Below are 25,142 nucleotides of genomic sequence, written 5' to 3' on the forward strand. Positions count from 1 at the left end.
CAGCAATCAGTGAGGCTAACTAAAAAAGGCTTCAAGATGCTACGGAGCATAAAGATTGGACTCCAGAGCAATTTAAGAAGGTCATGTGGTCTAATGAGTCCAAATTGACCCTGTTCCAGAGTGATGGGCACATTAGGGTAAGAAGAAAGGCAGATGAAGTGATACACCAGTGCATTTTATCAGTCATGCTCTGAGTATGTTAAGACAACACCTACTCAGATCTTTAGAAAGAGCAGTATTAGCTTATCAGGGAATAACTGTCGAAGTAACAAATGAATGAATAGACAATTCAGGCTTTTATTATTTGACAAATAAAATCAAAAATGTAAAAAGTAGTGCAAAGGTATAACAAGTTTATTTAAAAAAAAAGCAAGCATCTTTTATAAATATATTTATAGAGCTTTTAAGTCATTTTGATAATAAAAAAATAGTAAAGTATATGTTTTCTTCTGTGTAGTCTTTGAGCATGTAGCCCTGAACAGAGCTTTAACACTGGATCATGATTTTCCAAACTGTCTGTTATCTGAAGATATTGGAACCAGACCTTTCTTCAAGTATCATTTCCTCCTTACAAGGAGATGCTCTGTCAGTGTTCTTCACCTGTCAGAAGACTCAACCCAAAGCAGCAGCTACAGCTCCTATGGCCTTTTTTTTTTTTTTTTACTCCTTCAAGTTGATCTGTTTTCAGGAGTTCGTGCTACCATTTGATTGGATGGTTGTTGCATTCGTATGTCCGGCTTCCTGGTCAGTGTTGGACTCCTGAAGACTCCTGCCCAGTGTTTCAATGGGCAGGATGAGGGCTGCTATGCCAGCTAGTAGACAGCAGCAGCAGTATATGGACAGAGTCAGATACACTGACTTTCTGAGCAACACCTGGAAGAAAAACACAAAAACTGAGGAAACAAGCAGGAAAACAGAGAATATGCTGAGCTTTCTTTGCAAAACACCCACATAAATGATCACTTTTTAATACCTGAGCAACAAAGGGGGTTATCAGGGCACCGATTCTGGCCATTGCACTGCAAGTCCCCATTGCCAGGGCTCTGTTTTCTGTGGGGAACACCTAAACAGACAGGAAGAGTTTATTCCAATCAGACAACTCAAGGGGAGGATTTTAAAGTTAAGTCAGGTCTGGGGCCAATCTTGGCCAAAAGTCCATTTTCATATGGCCCCCAGCTTTCATCTTACGTTATATATGAAGGCATTGAAAATAATCATGTTTTGAATTATGTGTACATTTACATTTTCTGCTGAGTGCACAACAATACCCAAAACAAAGAAACCAAAGTATATCTAGTAATGATACACTACACTACATTTTGACTGTGTGTAGGCTACTTGTATAAAGCCAGAGCTCTGTAAATTCTGCAAAAACTCAAGAACACTTAAAGCTGACATGTTGAAATTAATGTGACTTTCATGATGTAAAAATGTGCTTCACAAACATCCAGAGTTCAGAAAACACAATAAAGAATATGAGACTTGATTAAAGTCATAAATGATGAAGAAAAAAATATGGTGCAGCACAATTCCTGACATATTTTCCTATATCGCCCCCTAATGGAGAACATTTTCCCTGCGAAGAAGCAGAGTTTGCTGATTTTTACACAGCATGTAACACTGCAAAAACTGACCACTTATCATCCGGTCTGATAGCACAAGGATGTTTGACCAGTGACTGATCTTTTTTTACAAAAATCCATTGTGGCTCTCTAAAAAATATGGAAACCCTTGTGTTAAGAAAAATACCTCTGGTGTGTAGACAAAAGCAACTTGGTATCCTCCAGAGATAAACGCTCTGGCGATAAAGATGAAGATTGTCAGAGCGACCCTGTATGGACAGAAAAAGAGAGTCAACCACTTGTGTTTCTAAATACAGCTGGCTCTTGTATAACAAAGAACATACTCATACAAACTCACCTCCCAATACAAGCATATAGAGGCAGAATACACAAAGAGAACATGAAGAAACACAATGTCATACTCTTCTTCCTGCCAATACGGTCGACGAGGAAAAGGATGACTAACAGACCTAAAACACACGTGAGAGAAACAAATCCTCCTCAAACCACACCCTTGAACAACACAATGTGTAAGATGAATATCTGAAACAACAGGCCTGACAGAGGAAAGCTTCTGTCAACAAACATGAAAGACTAAAAACCTGTTTGGATAACTATCATATGATCCTTAGCTTAACACAAAAGCATTATGAGATTCAACAACACAAAATATCTTAAATGAAACACCATTAGTTAACATGTACCTGGAAATTCAGCTAATGTTGTCCATAAAAGGTCCTTGTAGTCAGCCGATGTCAAAAATTTACATTCCAGGCTACAGCTTGGTTCAATTTTTGCCCCCTGGGTCGCTGTGAGCAACAAAAAAAAGAAAAAAAAAGAAAAAGAAATTATGTGCTCAAGTTTAAGACTCATCGTACTTGATTAAAAAATCTTTTTGTGCAGATATAACTTACAGCCACATGAATCTCCAGCCTGGAAGAGTTCAGTCGTCAACAAGACGATGCCATAATAAGAGAAGGCATGAGAAAACCTTGGGAAAAAGTAAAGACACACTTCATCATAAATGGTGTACACTTACTTTAAACTATGCAGCAAAGGCCAGCAGTTACTCGCCTTGTGACCCAGATACTAATATGATATGATCAGATGCTAAGCTCATTGTTTTTATGTGAATTATGCAATTGAGTAATTTGTCTGTGCAAACATTTACTCAGGATAATATAGTGTTTAAAATCATTAACTGAAGTTACAAAAGTCTGTAGACTGAAATCTGACTGAGCACCAGATGCTATCACGCTTTGGAAACTTGGGTCATTGATGGGCTTTAGTCTTTCTGCAGATAACACAACATTTACAAATATTAATGTGTCAATTTCCCCATGTGGGACAAATTGTTTGTTTGCTAGTTTCATTTTATTTTTTTCTTGGACTTTTCTGTCTGGACTTGTTATTTCACTTACTTATCAGGCACTTAGTTAACCAATATTTTATAGGGTTCTATAAAAGTAAAGCGATTATTGTACCTATACTTATGCATGTTATTATCATTATCAATTTAGTTGTAACTCATCAATATTTATGCTTTTAAAAGAGAAGGTATTTGTCGGTCTGTGCAAGGACTGACGATTTGTTCATAATGTGTTTGTGATTGTGTAGCTGCTAAAGGGGTATGTCAGGTAGTTTTTGATTTTATTTAATTGCATTTCTTAAAATTTTTTTTTATTATTATTATTTTTAAAGAAGATTTGATTTTGTATAATTGGATTTGTAATGACTAAAGGATAGTGTGAAAAAGACCCAAATGACCCAAGTGATGCTCACTAAGGAACATTAGTAATAAGGGTATCTGGCACGGATTTGTGTTTCACGACAACATGGTTAAAAAAAAACATCAACAAAACAACAACTCAACTAAACAAAACTAAAACAAAACACAAGAGTCAGCTGTTGGTTACATTGGAGTTAATTGTTATTATGACTGGTCCTGATTTTCACATTCGTCTTCACCAAGCACCAATTTAATTAATGTAACCGAGAACTCCTGGTTAGAAATATCATCAGATAAGGTTAAAATTATAAAAACAAATATAAAATCAAGCTTTTACCATATAAACCACAGAAGAAGAGTCGTTTTCAAGTACTGAGGAGAAAACAGTTCTTTGATACGTCCCCGATTGCTCTGTGAAACAAGAAAAGCATTAGTTTAGACGATCTGTAACTTCACTGGAAACTCTGATATTTAAACCTGAAGTTTCACCTGTTTGAAAGCCGTCAGCTTCCCTTTGGGCAAAGCTTTCCCGTTATCTTTAGCAATGTATGTTAAAGTTGCAAGTGCTTTTTCCCTTTTTCCTGCCAGCACATCAAAACGAGGACTTTCAGGCAGCCACTGTGAAACACACACACACACACACAGTTTAGCTGTGAGGTTAATTCAGCAGCTTTTATTGTGTAAAGTGCTTATAGACACGTCAGTACTTACAAAGCTGCAGCAAAGAAATAACACCATTGGTATAGTGGACAAGCCAAGTAACCACCTCCAACCAAGGGTTGGCATTATCCATAAGGCTAGGAGGACCTCAAACACAGCACCTATCGCCCAAAAACCCTGATGGACACAAAATGAATTCTTAATTCTCTGAAAAAATGACCTAACTTGACATTTAAGATGTTAAAAATAGAGAAAATTACCGCAATTAGCATGATTGAGATGCCTCTGGCCTTTGCTGGAAGAAATTCTGAATACATCGTCACCCTAAAAGAGACGATAAGTTTGCCATTATAATGTGAAATTTTTGATACATTCATTGTGTTATATAAGCAGAAAACTTACGCCTGAGGAGCTCCACCAATTCCAAAGCCCACAAGTCCTCGCAGGAACAAGAGCCAGCCGTAAACTGGAGCAAAGGCGCTCAGGAGGCCGTAAAACAGAGTCCAGCACATACACATGATCAGACCCTGAGAGATTGACACAAAATTCCAAATTAAAAGATAAACAGAAACCTTTAATCAAATAAAAAGAAAAATTAGATCCAACACTTACAACTCTTCTGCCGTACATATCTGACATGTTCCCCCACACTGGTGAGCCGAGCCCCGTCCCTATGAACACCACCTAAGGTGAAAAAGCAGGTAAACAGCACACAAAAATTAGGGAATCTGTGTTTGGTAGATTATTTCTTTGTTGTAACAATACATCTTGGTAATAAATATCATAGCTAGGAAAGTGTGTCTGTTTACTTGTTGGTGAATGGTGCCACATTTTTTGCTCTAACAGGATTTGAACAGCAGAACTCCACTCTGCTGCTCATATCACAAAGTACATGTTCCTGACAAATTTGGCACCATTTAGAAAAGGAGAAATAAACAGGCCTTCCAAGAGTACAAGATTTATTACCAAGAAAAACTGTTACAACAAAGAAATAATCTACCAAACATGTTTCTTTACTCAAATGTGCTGTGTTTATTATCATTTCACAATCCAATTCTTTCTACATTTACATTTTCCACAGAGGAACTCACCGATGTAATGAGAGCCACCTTATAGCTGGGAAGCCTCCAATCACAGTGCAGCTCAGGGGCCAAAATACTGAGGATCATCATCTCCATGGCGTCTCCGATCTGCAGTCACAGAAGAAAAAGAAACTTTGAAAGAGACACCTTAAATCAGTTTGAGGATGCTTCGGCACATTTCTTTTATATTCTTACCCATGATAGTCCAGTGATCAGACAGATTTTCCACTGGAACTTTCCATAGCCGATGGCTTCTAATGCATCTTGTACTGTAAACGTGTCTGTGGAGGGAGCAAGTCGGTACAAGTTCACAAGGCTGGTTGTAAGAAGTGTAGAGAAAGACATGACTTCATCAGTTAATCACATTTTAAAAAGATACTATAAACTATCCAACAAAAGAAAGGGAATGAATACTTTAATTTAATACATTTTAACTGTTTCTATCTCTACTTGGACTTGTACAGGCTGAGGTTTAGCTTAGCTCCAGCTTGACTTTCCCCAGCCTTCTTTTAACATCCCTCTGCAGACTGTTCTCTCTTCTCTTCTCCCTTTGCATGATGGTTTGGTCAGGGGGTGGTTTGAGCATGTCTCCTTATCATCATGGCAGAATTTTCTTCAAAATTCCCCAAACTGTATTAAAGTTTCAGTTGATAAAAGCAAGGAACTTTTTCCTTTAACTTGTCATGTCAGGTTTGTTTCTTCCTTTTCAAACTATATCAGAACACTGACTTTAAATTGTGTCAAAATAACAACAAAGATCCCTCGTTACCTTGTGGTTTCTGAACTCCAGATCTCGATGCAGACTTCCTTATCCCAGTGTCGACTGCAGAGGCTATCGTGCAGATCTCGTTGTCTGTGCCCTGAACTTCATCACTTTGACCCACAAAATTGTCTTCTCTATATTTCAGCACACAGAAAGCAGAAACACAACTAAGACATGACCCTCAGGCACCTCTCAGGTATGTAAACACAGCAGACAGCTGCTTCTTCAACCGTCTTCACATTCAGCGCCACAAGAAAAAGAGAAATCAAACATGAGAAATCCTTTCTTTCTTACCTCTGGTCAGGATTTCTCCACCTCTTGTAAGTAACCGAGGGTGTCCTGCCCCAGTGATCCATTTTCCTGTCTGTGAGAGTCAGAGAGCCTTTACCCTGTTCATACTGAGGACATTGGTGTTGTGGTGAAACCTGCTGGAGCAGTCGCCTCAGGTTTCTGTGCACCGCCCAATCAGAGAACAATACCTGGGGATAAGGAAAAGGGAGGGGTAACAGCAGGAAGCCAAACTGTTAATTCAGAAGTGAGTGGACAAGTCTTTGAGGCTTCGACCTGAGTTTTGGTAAAATGTAGCCGACACATAGGCCCTGAGTCTGTAGAGATAGAATAATAATAATAAAAGTGAAAGTTATGCTTAATTTTGGTTGACTACAACTCTTTCACCTGATGAGTCCACAGATTTTCAGAATAATATATATAAAAAAGAAAGCTTTTCTTTTTCAATTGTTGTTCACACTATTGACTTTTCTTAACTGCAAACATGAATCTATTCTTATCAATCTCACACCGTCCACTTAGTACAGGCTATTGGCTTCTGTACTTCTCCACAGGGATGACAGTTGGCCAAGCCTTAGCATCACCAAATCAGAGGCGGAGACACAAAGAAGGTGTGTTCCTGAGGTTTCTTCTCCAGACCTAATGTATGAGCTCAAATTTGAAGGCGGTGCAGAGGGAAGCTCTGATTCACCCACTGGAGGGTGACGTCAGGTTCATCTTAAAGTGACAGCACTGTGGTTAAACAGCCGTGTAGCAGTAATAGCCCGTAGATAACAGCAGGCTGTGCTGTAGACTTTCTTGTTCTGTTTTACTGGTGATGGTTGGTCTTATAGAGCAGAGTCTTTATCAGGAGTTACAGAAATCATACAGTACTCCACAAAGCCTCAAAATCTTATTCCTGATCTTCATACTACTTTATTTTATGTTTACAATATTTGTGTTGTGTGGCTGGGTTGATCTTTGGAAGCTTGAGTTTGAGAAACTTCAGTCAGGTGATTTTGTCCTGTCTCACAAAACCTGGAGGAAAAACTGCTTTTTCCCTTTAAAATGTAAATCCTACTGGGGCCTGATGACATTTTAAAAAGAAATTGAACCTTTTGTTGAACATTTTTATGCATCAAAGTTTTCTTAATTTGATTTATTTGCAATCATTTGGGATAATCGTGTGGTTTTCAGAAGAATAGCAGCTTTGACAGTCTGGTCAATGCAGTGGAGTTTTCTTTGGAAGTGTAGTGTGCTCAACAGCAGGAACTTTGCCCAACAACTGATTTTTCTCTTAAAGTTTGTGCATTTCAACTGGTAGATGTAGAGTCTAAATTTAGCTTAGAAATAGGTCCTTCCTGAGAAGTATTTCTTTCAAGATGTCGTTAACTTTCTGAATAACATGTACCAGGTGTTTTCTGACCGAAAGGCCCAGGAGCTTTTGGTTCCTGGTAAAACGTCCCCAGGAACTGCATGGTTCCTGTGGCCATTTGTTTGTTCACGTTTCTAACAAGCTGTAAACACAGATTGTTTATTCAAAGGCAGGGTTGGCAGTCCTGAAAAACTAGCATGAATTTGAATGTAGCATCTCGTCAGGACTCCTCCAAGCCCCTCCTCCCCCTCCCCTTGGAGCTCCCTCAAAGCAACGCCCCCGCTCACATGCACGGGCGCCGCTGATTCGCAACTCTGATTGTGAATGACTGAAAGACGCACTCAGCACATCATTTTATGTTTTGCAGTACGTAGAGCCATGTCTCATTTAGAGGTAAGGAAACACCAAAACTTGAAAACGTAAAGCTAAAAACACAATAAACAAACGTGGCTTTTGTCAGTACTCGCGCCTGTCATGCTGGAATCGTCCACTTTTACCTGTGACATGATATCAGGAGTAAAGCTATAATACAAACAGTACATGTACATTTTCTCTAGGACTTACCAAATATCACAGTTTTTGTTTTTGTTTTTTTGCTTGTCAGAGCCCCTGTGGTGAGAGTTTATTAGACTCTGATCTGAACTACAGCCCAGAGCCAAGTACCTCATCGGGTCAGAGGGGACATGCCCGAGGTCGAGCGAGAGGGGCAGTAGTTAGAGGCAGGGGAACAGAGCAAGAAAAGAAAGCCTCCGTCTTTCTTTTCTTGCTCTGTTTAGCTGGAGGAGCGGCAACAGGCAATCGAGGTACAGGTAGCTTCTCCGACATTCTGCAGCGCTGCTCCTTCCTTCTCAGCTCGGCCACGCGCACTGAATCATGTGCACGCCAGTGAAATGTACGCGCAGGAGGCGGGCAGAACGGAGACAGGATTTGATTGGTTTACAAAAAAGGTGTCCCTGGAAGACGATTGGTTGGTGTTTTCCCTTTTTTACTCCTGCTGTAGATAGCGGATATTTTCCGCTCTGTGATCTGTACACATCATGTATTTCTTGCCATTGGTACATATAGATCATTTTAACCAGCATAACAAAATGTGTATCTAAATCAAACTACCAATTATACCTTTAAGTTAGGTCAGTGACGTATAGAGAAAAAAAAAATGTTATTGCAACCCACTGCCAGACCAGTAGAGGGCAGTAAAACAAAGCTATTCAGCAAAATGACACCAAAGAAGGAAACAGACATGCCGGCAATGTTCAGTGCAGCACCACACACTTACACCTACACTTACACCTACACCCACACACACACACACACACACACACACACACACACACACACACACACACAAAGACACACACACACACACACATACACACACACACACACACACACACACAAAGACACACACACACACACACACACACACACACACACACACACACACACACACACAGACACACAAACACACACACACACACACACACACACACACACACACACACACACACACACACACACACAAAGACACACACACACACACACACACACACACACAAAGACACACGCACACACACACAAAGACACACACACACACACACACACACACACACACACACACACACACACAGACACACACACACACACACACACACACACACACACACACACACAAAGACACACACACACACACACACACACACACACACACACACACACACACACACACACACACACACACACACACACACACACAAGTTAACAGCAGTGTGGAGAATGGGGGGAATAAAAACGCTTCGAATACTCTACCAATCAGAAACATTCAGTGTGCAGGCCCTGCCTTCAAAGTTCTCAGATAAGAAAGTGATCCCCCCTAGACAGGGCTGTTTTCAGGGGTAAGTTTATCACACCAGAGCTCAATTTAGTCCCTAGTTCCTGTGATAGAAAAGCACAGGTGGAAAATCTTATCTATTCTATTTTCCACACTAATGTGAGTGTTTTGTCTTGAACCACAGACTTTTCTGTCTGTGAAAACCTTTGTCCCATGTACCCTAGGTGATGAAAAAGGGCAACCTGAAAAGAAGATATAAAGTAGGACACTGCAAGGACATGCTGAGCCCGCTGCATGACGGGACGACCATAAATACAGGTGGAATATACATGACTCTGTCCTCACCTCCCTGGTCTCATCTGCAGGAACGACACCAACAGAGCTTCTACAAGATGAACTCAGAGGTAAGCTTTGATACGTTCATAAGGTTAAACTATTATAACTGTATATAAATAAAATATTCTGCACACCGGTATCTGATAAAACTACATCTGTGTACAGGAAAAGCTTGTTTTACTTTTAACACAGCGTGATGCGTTCACAGGGCGGCTCATTTCCGTAACCACAGCATGTTTGAGTCTTGACCTGGCAATGTTATCTGCTTTCTCCCATGAATAAGACATACGTTGAAAGTTTGGTGGTTTGGGGCTCACTGAACTGGTGAATCAGGAATAGGAATAGGAAACAGAATCGTACCAAGACATGTAAAAACCTTGGAGATGTTACTCTCGTTGGGGATAGAAGTTTTAGCTACAAGTATAGCATTATACCTGATAAATGTATTGTTTTGTGGTTTCTATGCATTTATTCAATGATGATACAACATAAATGTGATGATGAACATCCGGAGTTTTGAAAATAGTGGACACAAGACCAGACTTAAGTTGTGACATCGTGGAGAAAAGTTGAAAATTAGCGTGTAAAAGTTGTTCCAAATGCATAATAGGCGATGTTTAGGGCTCAAAATGTTGTTTTCATCTCAAAGTAGTCATACAAGCCTCATGAAAAACAACCCTGATAAAATCCAGATCCTTATCCTGCCTTAAAAAAAAAATCCTGACATTTTTTTCACATATCATCCCCTCATGGAGAACAATTTCTTTAAGGAGAACCAGAGTTTGCCGATGTTTACGCAGCACACAACACTGCAGAAAACCGACCACCAATCACCTGGTATCAAAAGACAATTGAGGGAGGTGAGGTTTTTATTTCCTAAATCTGTAATGACGGCACAAGAAGGTTAGACCATTCTTGATTTCTGATTTTTTTTTACAGAAATAACTCAAAGAAATAGTCCGTGAGATGTGCCTATTGTGCATTTATCAGGACAGCTGTGGCTCTATTCAAAGATTAGGTGATGCTTGAAGTCCTTCTGAGTGTGCATAATGGATTACATTATGTTAATTTTCCCAGCATGCTCTCTTATGTCACAGCATGTTTAGGTTGATCTTCAGACGGTAACGTAAGACGTCTTTTTCAATCCTTACAGGAAGCACAATATTAAAGTTTAAAGCAATGGAATGACAGGGCAAAGTTACTCTGCAGCAGGCCTGTGTGCAAATGAGTCTGCATGTCGAAAGCATGTAGATGAGATGAAGGGAAAAACAGGGTTGAAGTTTTAGTATGATGATAGCATAGGAATGGAGGGCATGGTGATAGAGAGAGATTGAATATTTCATTTTTATTCCATGTAGGATGTTGTGGCTTCGCTGAGCAGTCAGTAATTAGTTTGAAATGTATCTGTCTAATCAAAGATCAGTAATGGAATACCTGTGCTGTAATTTTGTGAGAAGGAGGGTGAGGACGGGTCTATAAGAGGATTAGGTTACTTCATCCTTGTATTACATACCTGCAAACACACACACACACACACACACACACACACACACACACTCTTCTTTAAACACATACTGTCGCTGTTCGACACTCAGGTGAAGCGCTGAATGAGCGTTTGCTGCCTGGACTCTATGAATGTTTAAGCAGCCCTGGCTCCCTGAGCCAGGTAGCTCATTACCGCCTCATTACAGACAATACAGGGGCACCGACCCAGCAGGAAGCAGCAGGACCTCACTTCTCCTCTTCCACCTCTCCACCTCATACTTCTTAGCCTCTCTTTCCCAGACCGTGGTACTGGGTCGGGTCAGAGCCAGTGTTTGAGTGAGGGACCAATGAACAGCAGAGGAGACAGTGTGGAAAGATTACCTGTGATGTTTAAAGAGGCTTCACCATGGAAGATATGATTGGCTTCTAAAACTGACAGAAAACCAGACGGCTGAAGTTCAAAGTGTTCTGGATTTGTCTGAGGTCATAAGACATGAGCGACTCAACCATGACGCACCAGGCTTTGGAAGTGAAAGAGGTAACTCCATGGCAAATGTGTTTGATGGTTATTGAGTTTTTGAATTTTCACCTACTGTTGGGCAAATTTAAAATAATACAGAAGTACTGAATGAATGAATTTTTTAAGGTCCCTGAGAGAACTTTTTCTAGTCTCAATTTCCTATATTTGCCTGTTCGTAAACCACAATTTAAAATGAGGTAATCAGTGTCAAATTGTGTTATTTCTTAATACTATTTCTCAGTATCTGTGGGGATTTTCTGGGAGAATGTGAATCTATTCATAGCAGGAAGACCAAAAGTACCTTTGATGACACTTCACTGACCAGAAAAGTTTAGCTGTGAGAAGCAAAATCTGTTTTTTTTTTTCTATGCTGAAAAGATTTATTTGATTCATTATGTACTGAAAGGACACTGAAGCTGAACTGTCAGAAAGAAAAAGGTTAGAAGAGCAGGAGGAAGCTACAACGTGGGCTAAGCTGTTAGTGATGTTTATTCCAACCCACAGTCAGCAGTTATTCTGCAGTGGTCTGTTCAAACTTGAGAGTCTATCATTTAAATGAAGAGTGAGGTTACGTTAGCTCTGCTTGGTGAGGATGGAGTTGGTAGATGAGTACTGGTAGGACATAACCAGGATTCAGTAATGTTACATGTTTTAAACACATCATAAAGCACCACACTGTGAATAGTGCTGAATATAACCTGGTTCAAACTGAGCAAACAAAAAGTCCTTGCAGTGACTTAAGTATGTAAGTGCATAATGTTTAGTCGTTAAAGTTGCCATAATCAATGTTTTTATGCTCAATAATATAAACATTAGAAAGTCACAAATAATTTCAAAGCTAACTAACCGTTTTAGACTCCTTCAGCACATTGTTTTGGTTTGACTTTCTTGCTTATACTGTTTGAGTTCAGTCTCACTGCATCCGTCATCATTTTTGATGCTCAAGATTTCAACAAAATGTTTTTCCAGGTGGCTAAAATAAGTACCAGTGTTGCTCTTTCATATGAGTTCGTGGCTGTTTGTTCAATGGGTTTTAATGATGGTCTTCTTAAAATAACAGTATGTAAATTTTTTTGCACCAAGCTTATGTTGCAGACTTTAAGTGGAAGAACACATGGGTGCTTTAAACCATTACGAAAAACAACTAGCCTTTTCTTTACCATTGTTCTAAGCAGACGTGTAGCTGAAGAAAACAGCATGTTACTGTATGCTTGTGTGTAACATTAGTGACAGAGGAGGTACTGTACTGTACAGGTGTGTTGGGGGTCTGTGGTGGTCAGGTTTCTGGACACCTGCAGCCCCCTAAACGTGTGTTGTCCTGGGTGATGTGTGGTGTCAGTCAAAGGCCCATGAGGAGTGCTATCTCTTTCAGGAGCCTAACTGCCACTTTGTGGCTGTGTAACAGGATCCTGCACTGTGCTGGATAGACAGGGACAATGGAGCACCCTCTCAGGTGATGGCCTCAGGGTCAGATAGACTTTCCTGTTCCGGCTGCAGCAGGTCAAAATTTGACCATACACAAAATGTAGAAGATGCATTTTTGGGATGTTGCCTTGAGTCTTTAAACCTTAAACATCATCGTCCAGTTTGCCTTCAAATGAAAATGTTTCAGGGTAAAGGTACTTCTCTTTGCTGCTCTTTATCGTTTGTGGAATGTTCAGCAGAGGTTTACTTCCTATAAGTGCTTGAAAATCTCTACCATGTGCTCTTATGAGCTTTCTCTTGTCACTTTTGTGTAAGCACTGACAAAAAAATGAAATTTTAACAGTTTGCATGTATGAAATATGTGAAGTCTAAAGGATCACCTCTACAAGAGCAGCATTTGATTTCAATACTGTTTTCACTAATTTTGTTTCAAGGGTTAGAGTGAGGTTTAAGTATATAGGATCCATGTTGGTGTTGAAAGCAAGTTTTTTAAAAAGCTTTAGGCATAATCACAAGATTACAGCACCTCAAAGAGGTGGTTTTCTGGTCTCTTAGAAAAATCTTACATCAGAAAGGGTTTGTTTTTGCTGCTGTCTCTTTAAGGCTCCTTGCTCCAAAAAAGCCCTTTCCCTCTGATTGGCCAGCCCTCTGGAGGCCTGTTAGGGGCAGAGCTATGGGCAGACCTAGGTGTTTGAGACCTGCCTCTAATGAACATGAAGATCTCATGACGATCCGGTGAGAATCTCATGTAAATCTGACAGGTTCAGGCAATCCTTTGACATATGAATATGTAGCAGCTAGAAAATCCACACACCCTTATTGTCAGCCCCTAACATTGTTAGTTTATATAAATGTTTAAAATGTGGGAATGAAGAATACCCTCTTTAATTTTTTTAACTATTATTATGAATGCTGATGATAAATTTGGCCCTCAGCCCGTGAGTATACGTCATCGAAAAGTTTTTGTTTCCCTCTGAATATCAAAGCCTTTCAGCGTCCATGCACCTGCTCCAACTTGAGATTTGGTTCGAGGTTGAAAATGATGATAGGATTGTGCTTTGTGTGGCCAGAACACATCTTTAGACAAACAACACAGATACATATTTAGTCCTCACAAATTTGCTTTCTCTGACGTACCCTCACTTTATTATTGATGGTTTCCTATTGAAGGAAGTACACACTGTAATCTATCAGTGTTTCCTGCTGTACTGCTCTCCTTCCTCCTCCAATAAGACCAGATGTTCAGTCCTGGAAAGTCACTCAGACACACACGCACACACATCAGGAACCTTCAGGGTAGGTAATCTTTTTTTTAATAGTTTTTTCTTCAAAACTGAAACATTTTTATGGTTTTTAAGAGACGGTTTGGTGCATCACTTTGCTGTAAATGCCAGCTGGGTCAGTAGAGCAGCAGCTTGTTTTCCTGGAGAATGATCTGTGAGTGTGGGTTACTGCGACCTGGTGACTGACAGGTCGACTTGGCTGTGATGAGAGCCAAACTACTGAAGCACAGTGCTGGTTGGTTCTTTCAAAGCACCGTAATTAAAGTGCATGTCATTATTTTACCAAGCGACCGGGCGTGTCCTGTGTTTATCCATATCATAATCAATGTTTTATCATCTGCCTTTTACTCCTTGATTATGCACTAATCTTATTAAATGTTTAATCTTGCATTAAATAAGATTGTAAGGCTTCTGGTGAAGGTGGAGTCTGAGTTTGAACAAGATGAATGGCTCTTTAGAGGACACAGAAGCAGATTAGATAGCAGCAGCTGGATTTAGATTTGTTTCAGGAATTGAGGATGTAGCCAAGGACACTAACAGATGTACAGACAAACACGCAGGAAGTCAGTCCCTCTTCTGGGAAACATACATCCTAAGCTGTCATTGAACACCAACATATCTGTGAGTTTGTTTTTGAGTCGTAGCATCCTCCACAAATACAGACCAAGAGGATACAAAGAATGAAAACCAGGTTGAAAGTAACAGTTCCTGTAGATTTGGTAACAAAAAGGTGAAAGAGTTTTTTGTTTCAGTGCATGAACAGGTTTTTCTACTCTGCTGTATTGTTTCTCTGATGGTCCCAGAGCCTGGATGAGCGCTGTAACAAAATCCTGAGGAACATGGAGGCCTCCCTGACGGCCCGGGATCGTGTGGGCATCCAGGATTTCGTTCTCCTCGACCCTCACACAAGTGAGAGTGCCTTCCTGGACAACCTGAGAAAACGCTTCCATGAGAACCTCATTTACGTGAGCCATAACATTTGACGTACTTCATCTCTTTCTCCCTCTTAATAAACCTTGAGCCCTCCACCTTTGACCCTTCGAGGTCCTGTGGCTGAGTTGCTAAATCTGGCCCTTGAGTTGCTGAAACAGCAGCTCTTGTTCTTCTAATTTGCAGAGTGAGCAATTTAAAGGTTGCCACTGTCTGTAAGGTCTTACAGAGAGATCATCTAACTTATTGCTTTTGATAAGAGGAACAGAATTACTGATCAGCAAAATGGTGCATGAAAACAGCAACAGTTGCAGAACATGACTTCCTCTCCTTGTCTTTGCCTGCAGACCTACATCGGGACTCTCTTGGTATCAGTCAACCCGTATAAAGAGCTGGATATCTACAGCAAGAAACAGATGGATACCTACATGGGGGTGAACTTCTTTGAGCTCCCACCTCACATGTGAGGCCTCCTTTATGCTGTATCAGATTAAAGGGAAACAATCGTAATTCTGTGCAAATGGATGTTAAATTCAAAATTTCTGAATCCTGTGTCTCCTTCTTTAACTCTGTGTCTGATTTTATTGCTGTCATATGTATTCTTACTGATACTTGCTCTGTTTTGTACCTTGGAGATCTTTGCTGCTGCTCTCCCTGCCTTGACTTCCTCTGCTCATGAGAGAGGGGAGAGGTGTGCTCTCCCTGCCTTAAGGCTTTGGCTTCCCACATAGACACATGGGATGTCAGGGCCTCCAAATTTAGTTTTTAACATGTAAATAATGTGCCTTTTGGCGAGAGTGGTCCTGACTGATGTTCTCTCTAGTTTCATCATCACATCTGCTCAGACTAAAATATCTAAGCTACTATTGAAATATGAAATATCCTAACCAAAGCTAGACCGCAATTTAATTTATAACATACATTCTTCTTCACCACGGTAACGCTGATGGACTGAAAACGCTGTAGTGAGCATGCCCGGCCTGTAGCTGGTGCTATAACTGCCTTGTCCAGAAGCCGCTTTTGGGAGAGTAGAGTTGAGCCGGTGATCTGGTGTTTTGGGGAATACCAAGCGGCAACCTCCGGTCTGGGAATATAAGACAATGCGGAAGTGCTAAAATCTGCTGTTTCTCGAGTGTTCGCTTGAGGCTGGCTCTGGAAGTACCAGAAGTCACATACACACCAAGCCAAAAAAAGACGTTTTCAAAGAAGAAGTTAACCTATTTACAGCCTGGTTCAAAAAACGTCTCCTGTCTGAGTCGTTAATTTTACTACCAGCACTCACTGTAGGGGGGGTGATTTTTTTTCTAACTCGGCCGTTCTAAGGATATTAAGATCGCAAGCTCCCCAAATAAGAGGCACAGCTGAGGGTCACGTGACCGACAGGCTGTACATGGCTGTACGCGAAGCCCTTGCCACTACCAATATGGCCGCTATAGCTGATGTGCTCCATTTTCTGTTTCAGAAACAGACGGGTGACGTCAGCGAGACTTTTAGTCCATGTTTTATACAGTCTATGGGGAATACTAAGATAAAAAGTGGAGCAACAGATGAAGATTTTGTTGAAAGACAGACAGCAGATAGAGCAGATTCAGCAGCACAAGCACAACACGGTAGTTTGTGATGATCGTAACAACGGTACTGTTGTCCTGTTGTATGCGCACGTGAGGCGGAGTGTGACGTCAGTGTTTCCACTGAAAAAGCCGGCTTACTGTTTACACAGCAACGGTGCCGGTAGCATTTCAGAAAAATCCCACTCTGGAGGCCAATTTCAAAAGTTTGCGTTTTAGGTCCGCTGAAACGCTGTTTCCGTGTAAACACGAGGCTGAAATGCAACAAAACTTTTGTGTTTCCCCCTAAAACCGTTGTTGTGTAAACGGCCCCTTTCAGATGCATAACTTGCACAACCTCACATTTTCAAAAAGGGACAGACTCTCCTTTATTATTTTATTTTCAGTTATGCTCTGGCAGACAACGTCTTCCGCACCATGCAATCCGAGTTCAACAACCACTTCATCTTGATATCAGGGGAGAGCGGATCCGGTAAGACGGAGGCCTCCAAGAAAATCCTTCAGTTCTACGCTGTGAGCTGCCCGAGCACCAAACTCATGAACAACGTCCGGGACAGACTGCTACTGTCCAACCCAGTGCTGGAGGTCAGGGACAAGAATGAGTGTTTGAGTTTTTCTGTAGCTGAAAGAAAATATCTCACACACATGTATGTCTTCCAGGCTTTCGGAAATGCCAAAACGTTGAAGAATGACAACTCAAGCCGCTTTGGGAAATACATGGACATCCAGTTTGACCACCAGGTGGAGGGAATTATTAGTATTTCACCACAGTACAGTCTAAGTAGACAGTATAACACACCAGATTACCTTTCTGCCTCAGGGTGGTGCTGTGGGCGGCCACATCCTGAGCTACCTGCTGGAGAAGTCCCGTGTGGTGCACCAGAATCATGGAGAAAGAAACTTCCACATCTTCTATCAGCTGGTAGAGGGGGGAGAAGAAGACCTGCTGCGCTGGCTGGGCCTGGAGAGGAACTGCAAGAACTACAGTTACCTGGTGCAGGTCTGTGGACAGAAAACAAAGACGTCACCTCACTGATTTAAGAAACTCTTAGACTTCAATCGTTGTCTTTTGCAGGGTGATTGTGCCAAAGTAAGCTCTATTAATGATAAAAGTGACTGGAAGACGGTGCGGAAAGCTCTCTCTGTCATTGACTTCAGTGAGAGTGACACAGAGGTGAGGCCGGACTCTTAATCTCATTTCACAGAAACTAAAACTCTGTTAAAAGCTCTCAGCATGATTTGTGTTTTCTTTCTTGGGGTAACTGCAGAACCTCTTCGGCATTATCGCAAGTGTGCTCCATTTGGGCAACATCAAGTTTGATGCAGATGTCCGGGGATACGCCACCCTCACAAACAACCAGGAGATGCAGTGGGTGTCAAAGGTGAGCACAAAAAACTGCAGGTGGTTTGAAATCCAGATTTTTACAAGACGAGGACTAGACTTATACTTTGTTTTTACTTTTTGATGTTGCAATACAGTTGTTGGGAATTCCTGCTCAGGTGCTACAACAGGGTTTAACCCACAGGAAGATTGAAGCCAAATCAGAGGAGGTAACCAAACCACTTCTTTTTTTCCATTTTAAAGTACAAGGTTTAATCAAAGTGTTTGTTTTTTAATTATCATCGTTATATTGAAGGTGCTCAGTCCCTTCTCTGTGGACCATGCAGTATACGCCAGGGATGCTCTTGCCAAAGCCATCTATGGACGCACATTCAACTGGCTAGTCAACAAAATCAATGAATCTTTAGCTAACAAGGTGAGCAGAAAGCTACTCCATCCCATCATGATCACAAAAGTTGGAAGAAAAGTCAGGTTACTAATTCTTAGCAAGCCTGGGGAAAACAAATACTGTTTCTATCTAACCTCTCTGTAGGATCCCTCCAGGAAAACAGTGATTGGTCTGCTAGACATCTATGGTTTCGAAGTTTTCAATGTGAACAGGTGAGATTATGCACCAATTACCTGATTTCCCAACATCAGAAGCACGAGTTAAAAGATTTGACACTTCTTCTTTATTGTAGCTTTGAGCAGTTTTGCATCAATTATTGCAATGAGAAGCTTCAGCAGCTTTTCATCGAGCTGACCCTCAAGTCAGAGCAGGAGGAGTATGAAATGGAAGGAATTGAGGTAATGAAGCTTTATATTTTCTTTGGACCATGTGGCTCACGTCAGTACCGATGTTTGCTAATGTCCTAACTTACACACAGTGGGAACCAGTGCCATTCTTCAACAACAAGATCATCTGTGAGCTTGTGGAGGAGAAACACAGAGGAATCATCTCTTTGTTGGTAAACAAGGACAGATCACACTTTATTAGGACAGTACAAACATGAAATACTTACAGTTTTACCCTCATACAGGATGAAGAATGCTTACGTCCTGGAGAGGCGACTGACCTCACTCTCCTGGAGAAGATGGAGGAGAAAATCGGTGGTCATCCTCATTTTGTAACGTATGCATCACATTTTATGTTGCTTAACAGAAAGTTACATGAAACTTATCTGATGTATCACTTGTTTAAAGTATTAATTGTCTATGGTTAATCTTTGTTCTGTAGACATAAGCTTGCAGACCAAAAGACAAGAAAAACGCTGGAGAGAGGAGACTTCCGCCTCCTGCACTACGCTGGAGAGGTGACATACTGTGTTGTTGGTAAGGGGTTTACTACCCACTTTAAAGGATGTCATCTATTCTTAATATAGCTTCAAATGAGCCAAAGTTAAAGCAGCCAAATGCTAAAAAAAAAAAGTAGATTTACAGAGCAGGCGGAGGAGAAAAGCTAGCCTGACTCTTTTGCTAGCATTTTTGTAGCAAGTAGTCCTGACAGTTTTTCTTGCAACAAAATGTGCCTTACCTCTCAAAAACATGGGTCAAACTTGTTTAAAATAAAAACAAGAACTTAAAAAGTTTAGTACGGGTCAATTTTTTAAATCCATGACTTTAAATGCCTCAAAAATGTCAATGTTCTTGCTTTAAGCACTCTTTGCTAACACTGGATGTTAACACAACCAATAACTCAAATTGTTTTATTATTCTGCCATTTAAAATAGTGATATTACTTAAAATAAAACAGATACATGAGTAGAAAATTAAAAGCAAGCCACATACCTGAATTAAAGTCAGCAAACTTATGGGAGACTCCCTGACTGGCAGTAGCTGTAGCTCAGCTTAATATCACAAAGCTAGCATGTTGAAGAGTACTCTACAAGCTAAAAAAATATATATAATATATATTTTAACATTAATATATGTGCAAAACAACGTCAGACTAGGGCAGTGAATTGTGGAAAGTATTATCCATTTGAAAAAGAAAAAAAAAAGACTTTCACTCCTGTTATCTCACTGCCCCCCCTGATAGACAGACCAGAGGCTTTGCTAGCAGGATTGAAGGTCTTACATTGTAACAAAAAATGATAGCCCACGATAAAAAAAATTGGACACAATTAAATGTAGGCTATCTAAAAATATTTGTTTAATTACATATTTTGATTTAATTTCCACAGGATGTTTTACGGAATTTACTCACATTTATGAAGTTTGTCCTTTTCAAACTTTCAGGTTTCTTGGACAAAAACAATGATCTCTTGTATCGAAATGGAAAAGAGGTAATTTTATTTCTCCCTATAGTGGTGTACTTTCTAATTTTTGAAAATTGATGTAAATGTATTCATTTTTATGACATAATGTAATATTTCCTCTCATTACATTACTTCTAGAAACAAATGACAAGAAAAAGAAAACTCATTATTTTAGGTAAATACTGTATTTCAGATCAGTTTTCCTGCTCCCCTTCAGGTCATGCGTCAGTCCAAAAACGCCATCATCAAACACTGTTTCCCATCAACAGAACCTGACAGCAAGAAGAGGCCTGAAACTGTAAGAAATGATTCTTAGTGTACAAATTATTTCGTTTACAAACCTCAGTACTCATTCTTTTAATCTTTTTGTTCCTCCTGAGGTGGTGACTCAGTTTAAGAGCAGCCTGGTGGGTTTGACTGAGATCTTAATGTCCAAAGAGCCGTGGTACGTCCGCTGCATCAAACCCAATGAGGCCAAGCAGCCAGGTAAGGCTCCGTATTACTAAAACTCATCCATTTTTACATAAATTAATAATTCTACTGTGTACTAAGGCCACTTCAACCATCTTTTGTAGGACGATTTGATGATGTGTTGATAAGACACCAGGTGAAGTACCTGGGGCTGATGGAACACCTCCGAGTCAGGCGTGCTGGGTTTGCATACCGACGTAAATATGAAATCTTTCTTCAGAGGTATTGAAGCACAACCCCAGTTCTACTTTTATTCAAAATCTTTGTAGTCTTTATCTTTCAGTGTCGTACATTATCAAAACACACTCCTACTGTACTCCAAACTTTTGCTCAGGTATAAGCCTTTATGCCCAGACACCTGGCCTAACTGGAAAGGTACAGCAGCAGAAGGTGTGCAGCGCCTGATCAAACATCTCGGCTACAGATCTGATGAGTACAAGATGGGCAGGTATGCAGGCAGGAAAATAAATTGTTTATGTGAAGTATCACGCTAAAACAAAAACAGAGGATCCTAAATGCAGACTTCAAAAAGTCACATCTAACAAAAATGAGACAATAAAAGGGGATCAACTAAGAAAACTTACTTGAAAGAGTTCAAAAACAAAATTAAATTTGAGAAAAAAAAAGAAGAAGAAATTGAACAGAGGAAAATTACACTAACGCCATAATCTATACAACAAACCCATTAGATCACAGACTTCCACAAGAAAGACAGATGAAAATAAAAAGGCAACATCAAAAGGCAAAAGACTTAAAAAACAAAAAACAAACTTATCAAAAGCAACTCATGACAGTTTGTGTCTTTAACTCAAGGACAAAAATCTTCATCCGACATCCGAGAACCTTGTTTGCAACTGAAGACGCCTTTCAGGTCTGCAAAAATAAGCTGGGTAAGATGTTAAACTTAATACATTTTGATGCTACAATCATGATCATAACTGTCCTGAGAGTGAAACTGTCACTGTGTCCGATGAAGCTACGAGGATTCAGGCCAAGTACAAAGGCTACAGAGTGAAAGGAGACTTCCTGAAGCAGAGAGAGGCTGGTGAGTATTCCAACAGACCTTGGTTAAATGTAGATGAATTGCCCAAACTTCAAGCATTTGTAGGAGTCACTTTGGTTGTGATGTTTTGTTTTAACAGCCACAAAGATTGAGAACTGCTGGAGAGGTCTGAAGGCCAGGAAAGAGCGAGAAAAAAGAGCCTGGGCTGTAAAAGTCATCAAGAAGTGAGTCAGAATTATGAAATAAGGAGGAAGACTGAAATAAGGAAAGAATAATCGCCTCCCAGAGTCTTATAAAGTAATTTCCTTATGGCTGATTTGTTTTAGGTTCATTAAAGGCTTCATGACTAGAAATCAGCCTGCCTGCATTGACAACACGGAGTACTTGGCATATGTGAGGCAGAACTACCTCACACGGCTGAAAGAAAACCTTCCAAAAACTGTTTTGGAGAAAGATGTTTGGCCGACTCCTCCACCGATAATGCAGGAGGTGGATGACATGTTTTTCACATCAATTATTTGAACATGTAACTTTTAGATGTGTCCTTAAATGTATTTTCTTACAGGCTTCTAAGCTGTTGAAGAAGCTTTACACCCGCCACATGGTGAGGAAGTATGTCCTGGGAATCACAGCACAGAGGAAAGCACAGGTAGTGCCTTAAACACATCAGTGTACGACAAAAAGTAAAATTATGTGTGTTTGATTGATGATTTCTTTGTTGTAACAATGCTTAATGGTAACAAAGAAAATCACAAAATCTTCTCTGCCAGTGCCAGAAAGTTTATAGATACCAAAATATTTCTGTTATCCAGCTGCTGCTCAAAGACCAGACGAGCTCCATGTTCAAAGGAAAGAAGGAAAACTACCCCTTCAGTGTGAGCAGGCCGTTTGTGGACACCAGGATCAGTAAGATGACAGACTTACTGCTTCACATTTTCATGTTTTCCTTGGAGTTTTATTTTTACTTGTGTATTGATTTTTTTCTGCCATGTTAAGGTGCGGATAACATAAGCATCAAAGTCCTCCAGATGATTCGGCATGAGCACATCAAGGTAAATTTAACTTATTGTTATTATTATTATTATTATGTTTGAGTCTTTGTGTTTCATTCACTCCCTCTGACCATACATGTGTGTGTGTGTGTGTGTGTGTGCTTCTCCCCACAGTACAGCGTGCCAGTGGTGAAGTACGACAGAAACGGCTTCAGGCCTCGTCCCCGACAGCTCATCTTCACACAGGAAGCTGCTTACCTGGTGGAGGAGGCCAAGATCAAGCAGCGGATTGATTACAGAGCACTGAAAGGTAAGAAGCGACACGTAATATCTGCAGAGAGAGCTACAAATACTTTCTGCTTTCACACTGATGTAATTTTAGTTAAACATGTATTTCTTTTTGATATAGGCGTGTCTGTGAGCAACCTGAGTGACAATTTCCTGATCCTTCATGTGACATTTGATGACATCAAGCAAAAGGTATCAACAGACTTAATGAAGTCAAAATGATTTAAACATCTATCTACAATTTTGAAATACTAGTTTTTGGTACAAAAAAGACTACAGAGACAGGAAAACATATCTTAAATGGATTAGATTGAAATGTTTGAGCTGGCAGAATTGGGAAACATTAACCCCCATTTACCAGGAGCATTTCAGCTGCTAAAGGGGTGTTTTGAGTTTCCAATGATTTAATCTTTTAACACAGTAAGGAGTCGACTCGTCTGAGAGTTTGGGTTGATGAACTTATCACCTCTTAAAATAAAAGACTGTACACCTTCTGTTTTTAGGGGGATCTTGTCCTGCAGTGTGAGCACCTGTTTGAGGCTCTGACCAAGCTGAGTGTTTTTGCTAACAAGCAGAACTGCATCAAAGTGGTCCAGGACAGGTGTGCTATCTTAAATTTCCTAAATAACGTGAAAAAGAAAGCTCAAAAAGATCAGTGACAGTAGTTAAAAGTTATTTTTTGTGTTTGTTGTAGTGTGCGTTTTGACATCCAGCCTGGCAGAGAGGGGTTTGTAGACTTCAAGAGTGGTCAGGAGTCTGTGGTCTACAGGGCAAAAAATGGCCACCTGATGGTGGTAAGAGTATTGCACATCAAAGTAAAATAAAGCAAAAATAGTTTTCTTTTCATCATGACCAAAAGTTTTACTTTCTCCTTTAGGAATCTACAAGAACCAAGTCCAGGTGATGCTGCTGGCGATGTGGGTTGATCGTGCTGCAAATTTTATGTACAGCAGTCTATGATTCACTAACCTACTACATGGTTGTTGCCAATAAGTATTTTACATCAGCATATTTTCACATTAATATTATCCAATTGTTTATATTACTAATTATACAAAAGCACTGCCAACATCTCAGCTTTACTTCGCAGACAAGCTCATAGCAGCCAAACCAGAATCTCAGCCTGCTTGTTCTCAATATGTGGAAACCTGCTCCAGTACAGAGCCAGAACTGTGAACCTCCTTTTGTGTTTAACTTCCCTAAAATCATGTTGATGATGCAGTAGATTAAAAAAAATATACTAATGTATGTTGTATGCGTGCAGCTATGTGTATCAGTTTACTCAAGTTGTACTGTCGTATTAAAATATGTCAACCAGACTGCATTTGTGAAGCATGAGTGTGTTTGTTTAGACAGAAACACACACACACACACACACACACACACACACACACACACACACACACACACACACACACACACACACACACGGACAACCCCTGGATCAATAACCTTTGTGCCACTGTGATTAGACTATTAGTACCACCCCCCTACTGGTAGGATCTAGTATAACAGCATTCCAAGTACAAGGTCTGATTTAAATCTTGAAATCAGGCTTTTATTCTGCTTTTCAAAGGAAACAGATGAAGAATGCTTTCATTCATGTTTAAACTTTGCTTTTCTGGATGACGGCTTTAGTTTTACCTCTTTAGCCAACAGATTCAATCACTTTGTGTGTTCCTATGGAGTGCAGTGGGAGTATTGATTGCTCAGTAGTTCATTCTGCAGTGACCTCTGCTGGGCACAAAAAATTTAAACAGGAGGAAAGTCCTCAGCTTGAGCTCAGCATTAGAAAATTTGTAGAAGAAGTCACAAGCCCAGAAATTGTTGAGTTGAGGAAAATATGAAACTAGAAGAACAAAACAAAAGAGAGAAAATAATTTGCATGAGTTTTGACAGATGGAATTGCCGGTCCTATCAAAATAAGGTTTTAAGAATTTTTCTCTGTAAGCTGGTATAATAATTAGCCCAAGCACCTACAATGGCAGTAAGTTGT

The 25,142-nt window shown here is 40.2% G+C and overlaps 2 protein-coding genes across 2 annotated transcripts; one reads left to right on the plus strand and one right to left on the minus strand.

Moving 5' to 3' along the window:
* Positions 1-684: 684 nt before the first annotated feature.
* svopb (SV2 related protein b) lies at positions 685-6,209 on the minus strand. Its single transcript, XM_074690971.1, has 16 exons — positions 6,091-6,209; positions 5,803-5,930; positions 5,229-5,314; positions 5,043-5,141; positions 4,564-4,635; positions 4,354-4,478; positions 4,212-4,275; positions 4,003-4,128; positions 3,781-3,909; positions 3,629-3,702; positions 2,477-2,553; positions 2,267-2,371; positions 1,921-2,032; positions 1,750-1,831; positions 974-1,063; positions 685-873 (listed from the first exon to the last, which is right to left on the minus strand). Exons 1-16 carry the CDS (start codon positions 6,150-6,152, stop codon positions 685-687), a joined length of 1,620 nt encoding a protein of 539 aa, XP_074547072.1. The 5' UTR covers positions 6,153-6,209.
* Positions 6,210-9,658: 3,449 nt separating this feature from the next.
* Positions 9,659-24,098, plus strand: myo1hb (myosin IHb). The gene is made up of 32 exons (XM_074689947.1): positions 9,659-9,670; positions 15,119-15,280; positions 15,593-15,708; positions 17,200-17,398; positions 17,474-17,554; positions 17,634-17,813; positions 17,889-17,987; positions 18,082-18,195; positions 18,293-18,364; positions 18,451-18,570; positions 18,688-18,755; positions 18,836-18,941; positions 19,022-19,102; positions 19,175-19,266; positions 19,372-19,466; positions 20,373-20,419; positions 20,610-20,690; positions 20,773-20,878; positions 20,968-21,085; positions 21,198-21,311; positions 21,677-21,753; positions 21,840-21,908; positions 22,006-22,090; positions 22,193-22,355; positions 22,432-22,515; positions 22,679-22,772; positions 22,863-22,918; positions 23,033-23,168; positions 23,268-23,338; positions 23,650-23,747; positions 23,841-23,940; positions 24,024-24,098. The coding sequence occupies exons 1-32, from the start codon at positions 9,659-9,661 to the stop codon at positions 24,048-24,050; spliced, it is 3,123 nt and encodes a 1,040-aa protein (XP_074546048.1). The 3' UTR covers positions 24,051-24,098.
* The last annotated feature ends 1,044 nt before the right edge of the window (positions 24,099-25,142 follow it).

Source organism: Halichoeres trimaculatus, unplaced genomic scaffold (assembly GCF_033239565.1).
Source record: "Halichoeres trimaculatus isolate MK-OKI-2021-1 unplaced genomic scaffold, fHalTri1.1 fHalTri1_scaffold_16, whole genome shotgun sequence".
NCBI lineage: Eukaryota > Metazoa > Chordata > Actinopteri > Labriformes > Labridae > Halichoeres > Halichoeres trimaculatus.

What these genes read in the sequence shown, in the direction of transcription:
- svopb (XM_074690971.1), bottom strand. Translation starts at nt 6,152, where the DNA reads ATGGATCACTGGGGCAGGACACCCTCGGTTACTTACAAGAGGTGGAGA. An exon ending in TGGAGTTCAGAAACCACAAG is followed by an intron (nt 5,315 to 5,802) that starts GTAACGAGGGAT and finishes CTCCCTCCACAG; the next exon opens with ACACGTTTACAGTACAAGAT. An exon ending in AGCTGACGGCTTTCAAACAG is followed by an intron (nt 3,703 to 3,780) that starts GTGAAACTTCAG and finishes CTTGTTTCACAG; the next exon opens with AGCAATCGGGGACGTATCAA.
- myo1hb (XM_074689947.1), top strand. An exon ending in TCCATGAGAACCTCATTTAC is followed by an intron (nt 15,281 to 15,592) that starts GTGAGCCATAAC and finishes CTTTGCCTGCAG; the next exon opens with ACCTACATCGGGACTCTCTT. An exon ending in TTCGGCATGAGCACATCAAG is followed by an intron (nt 22,919 to 23,032) that starts GTAAATTTAACT and finishes TTCTCCCCACAG; the next exon opens with TACAGCGTGCCAGTGGTGAA.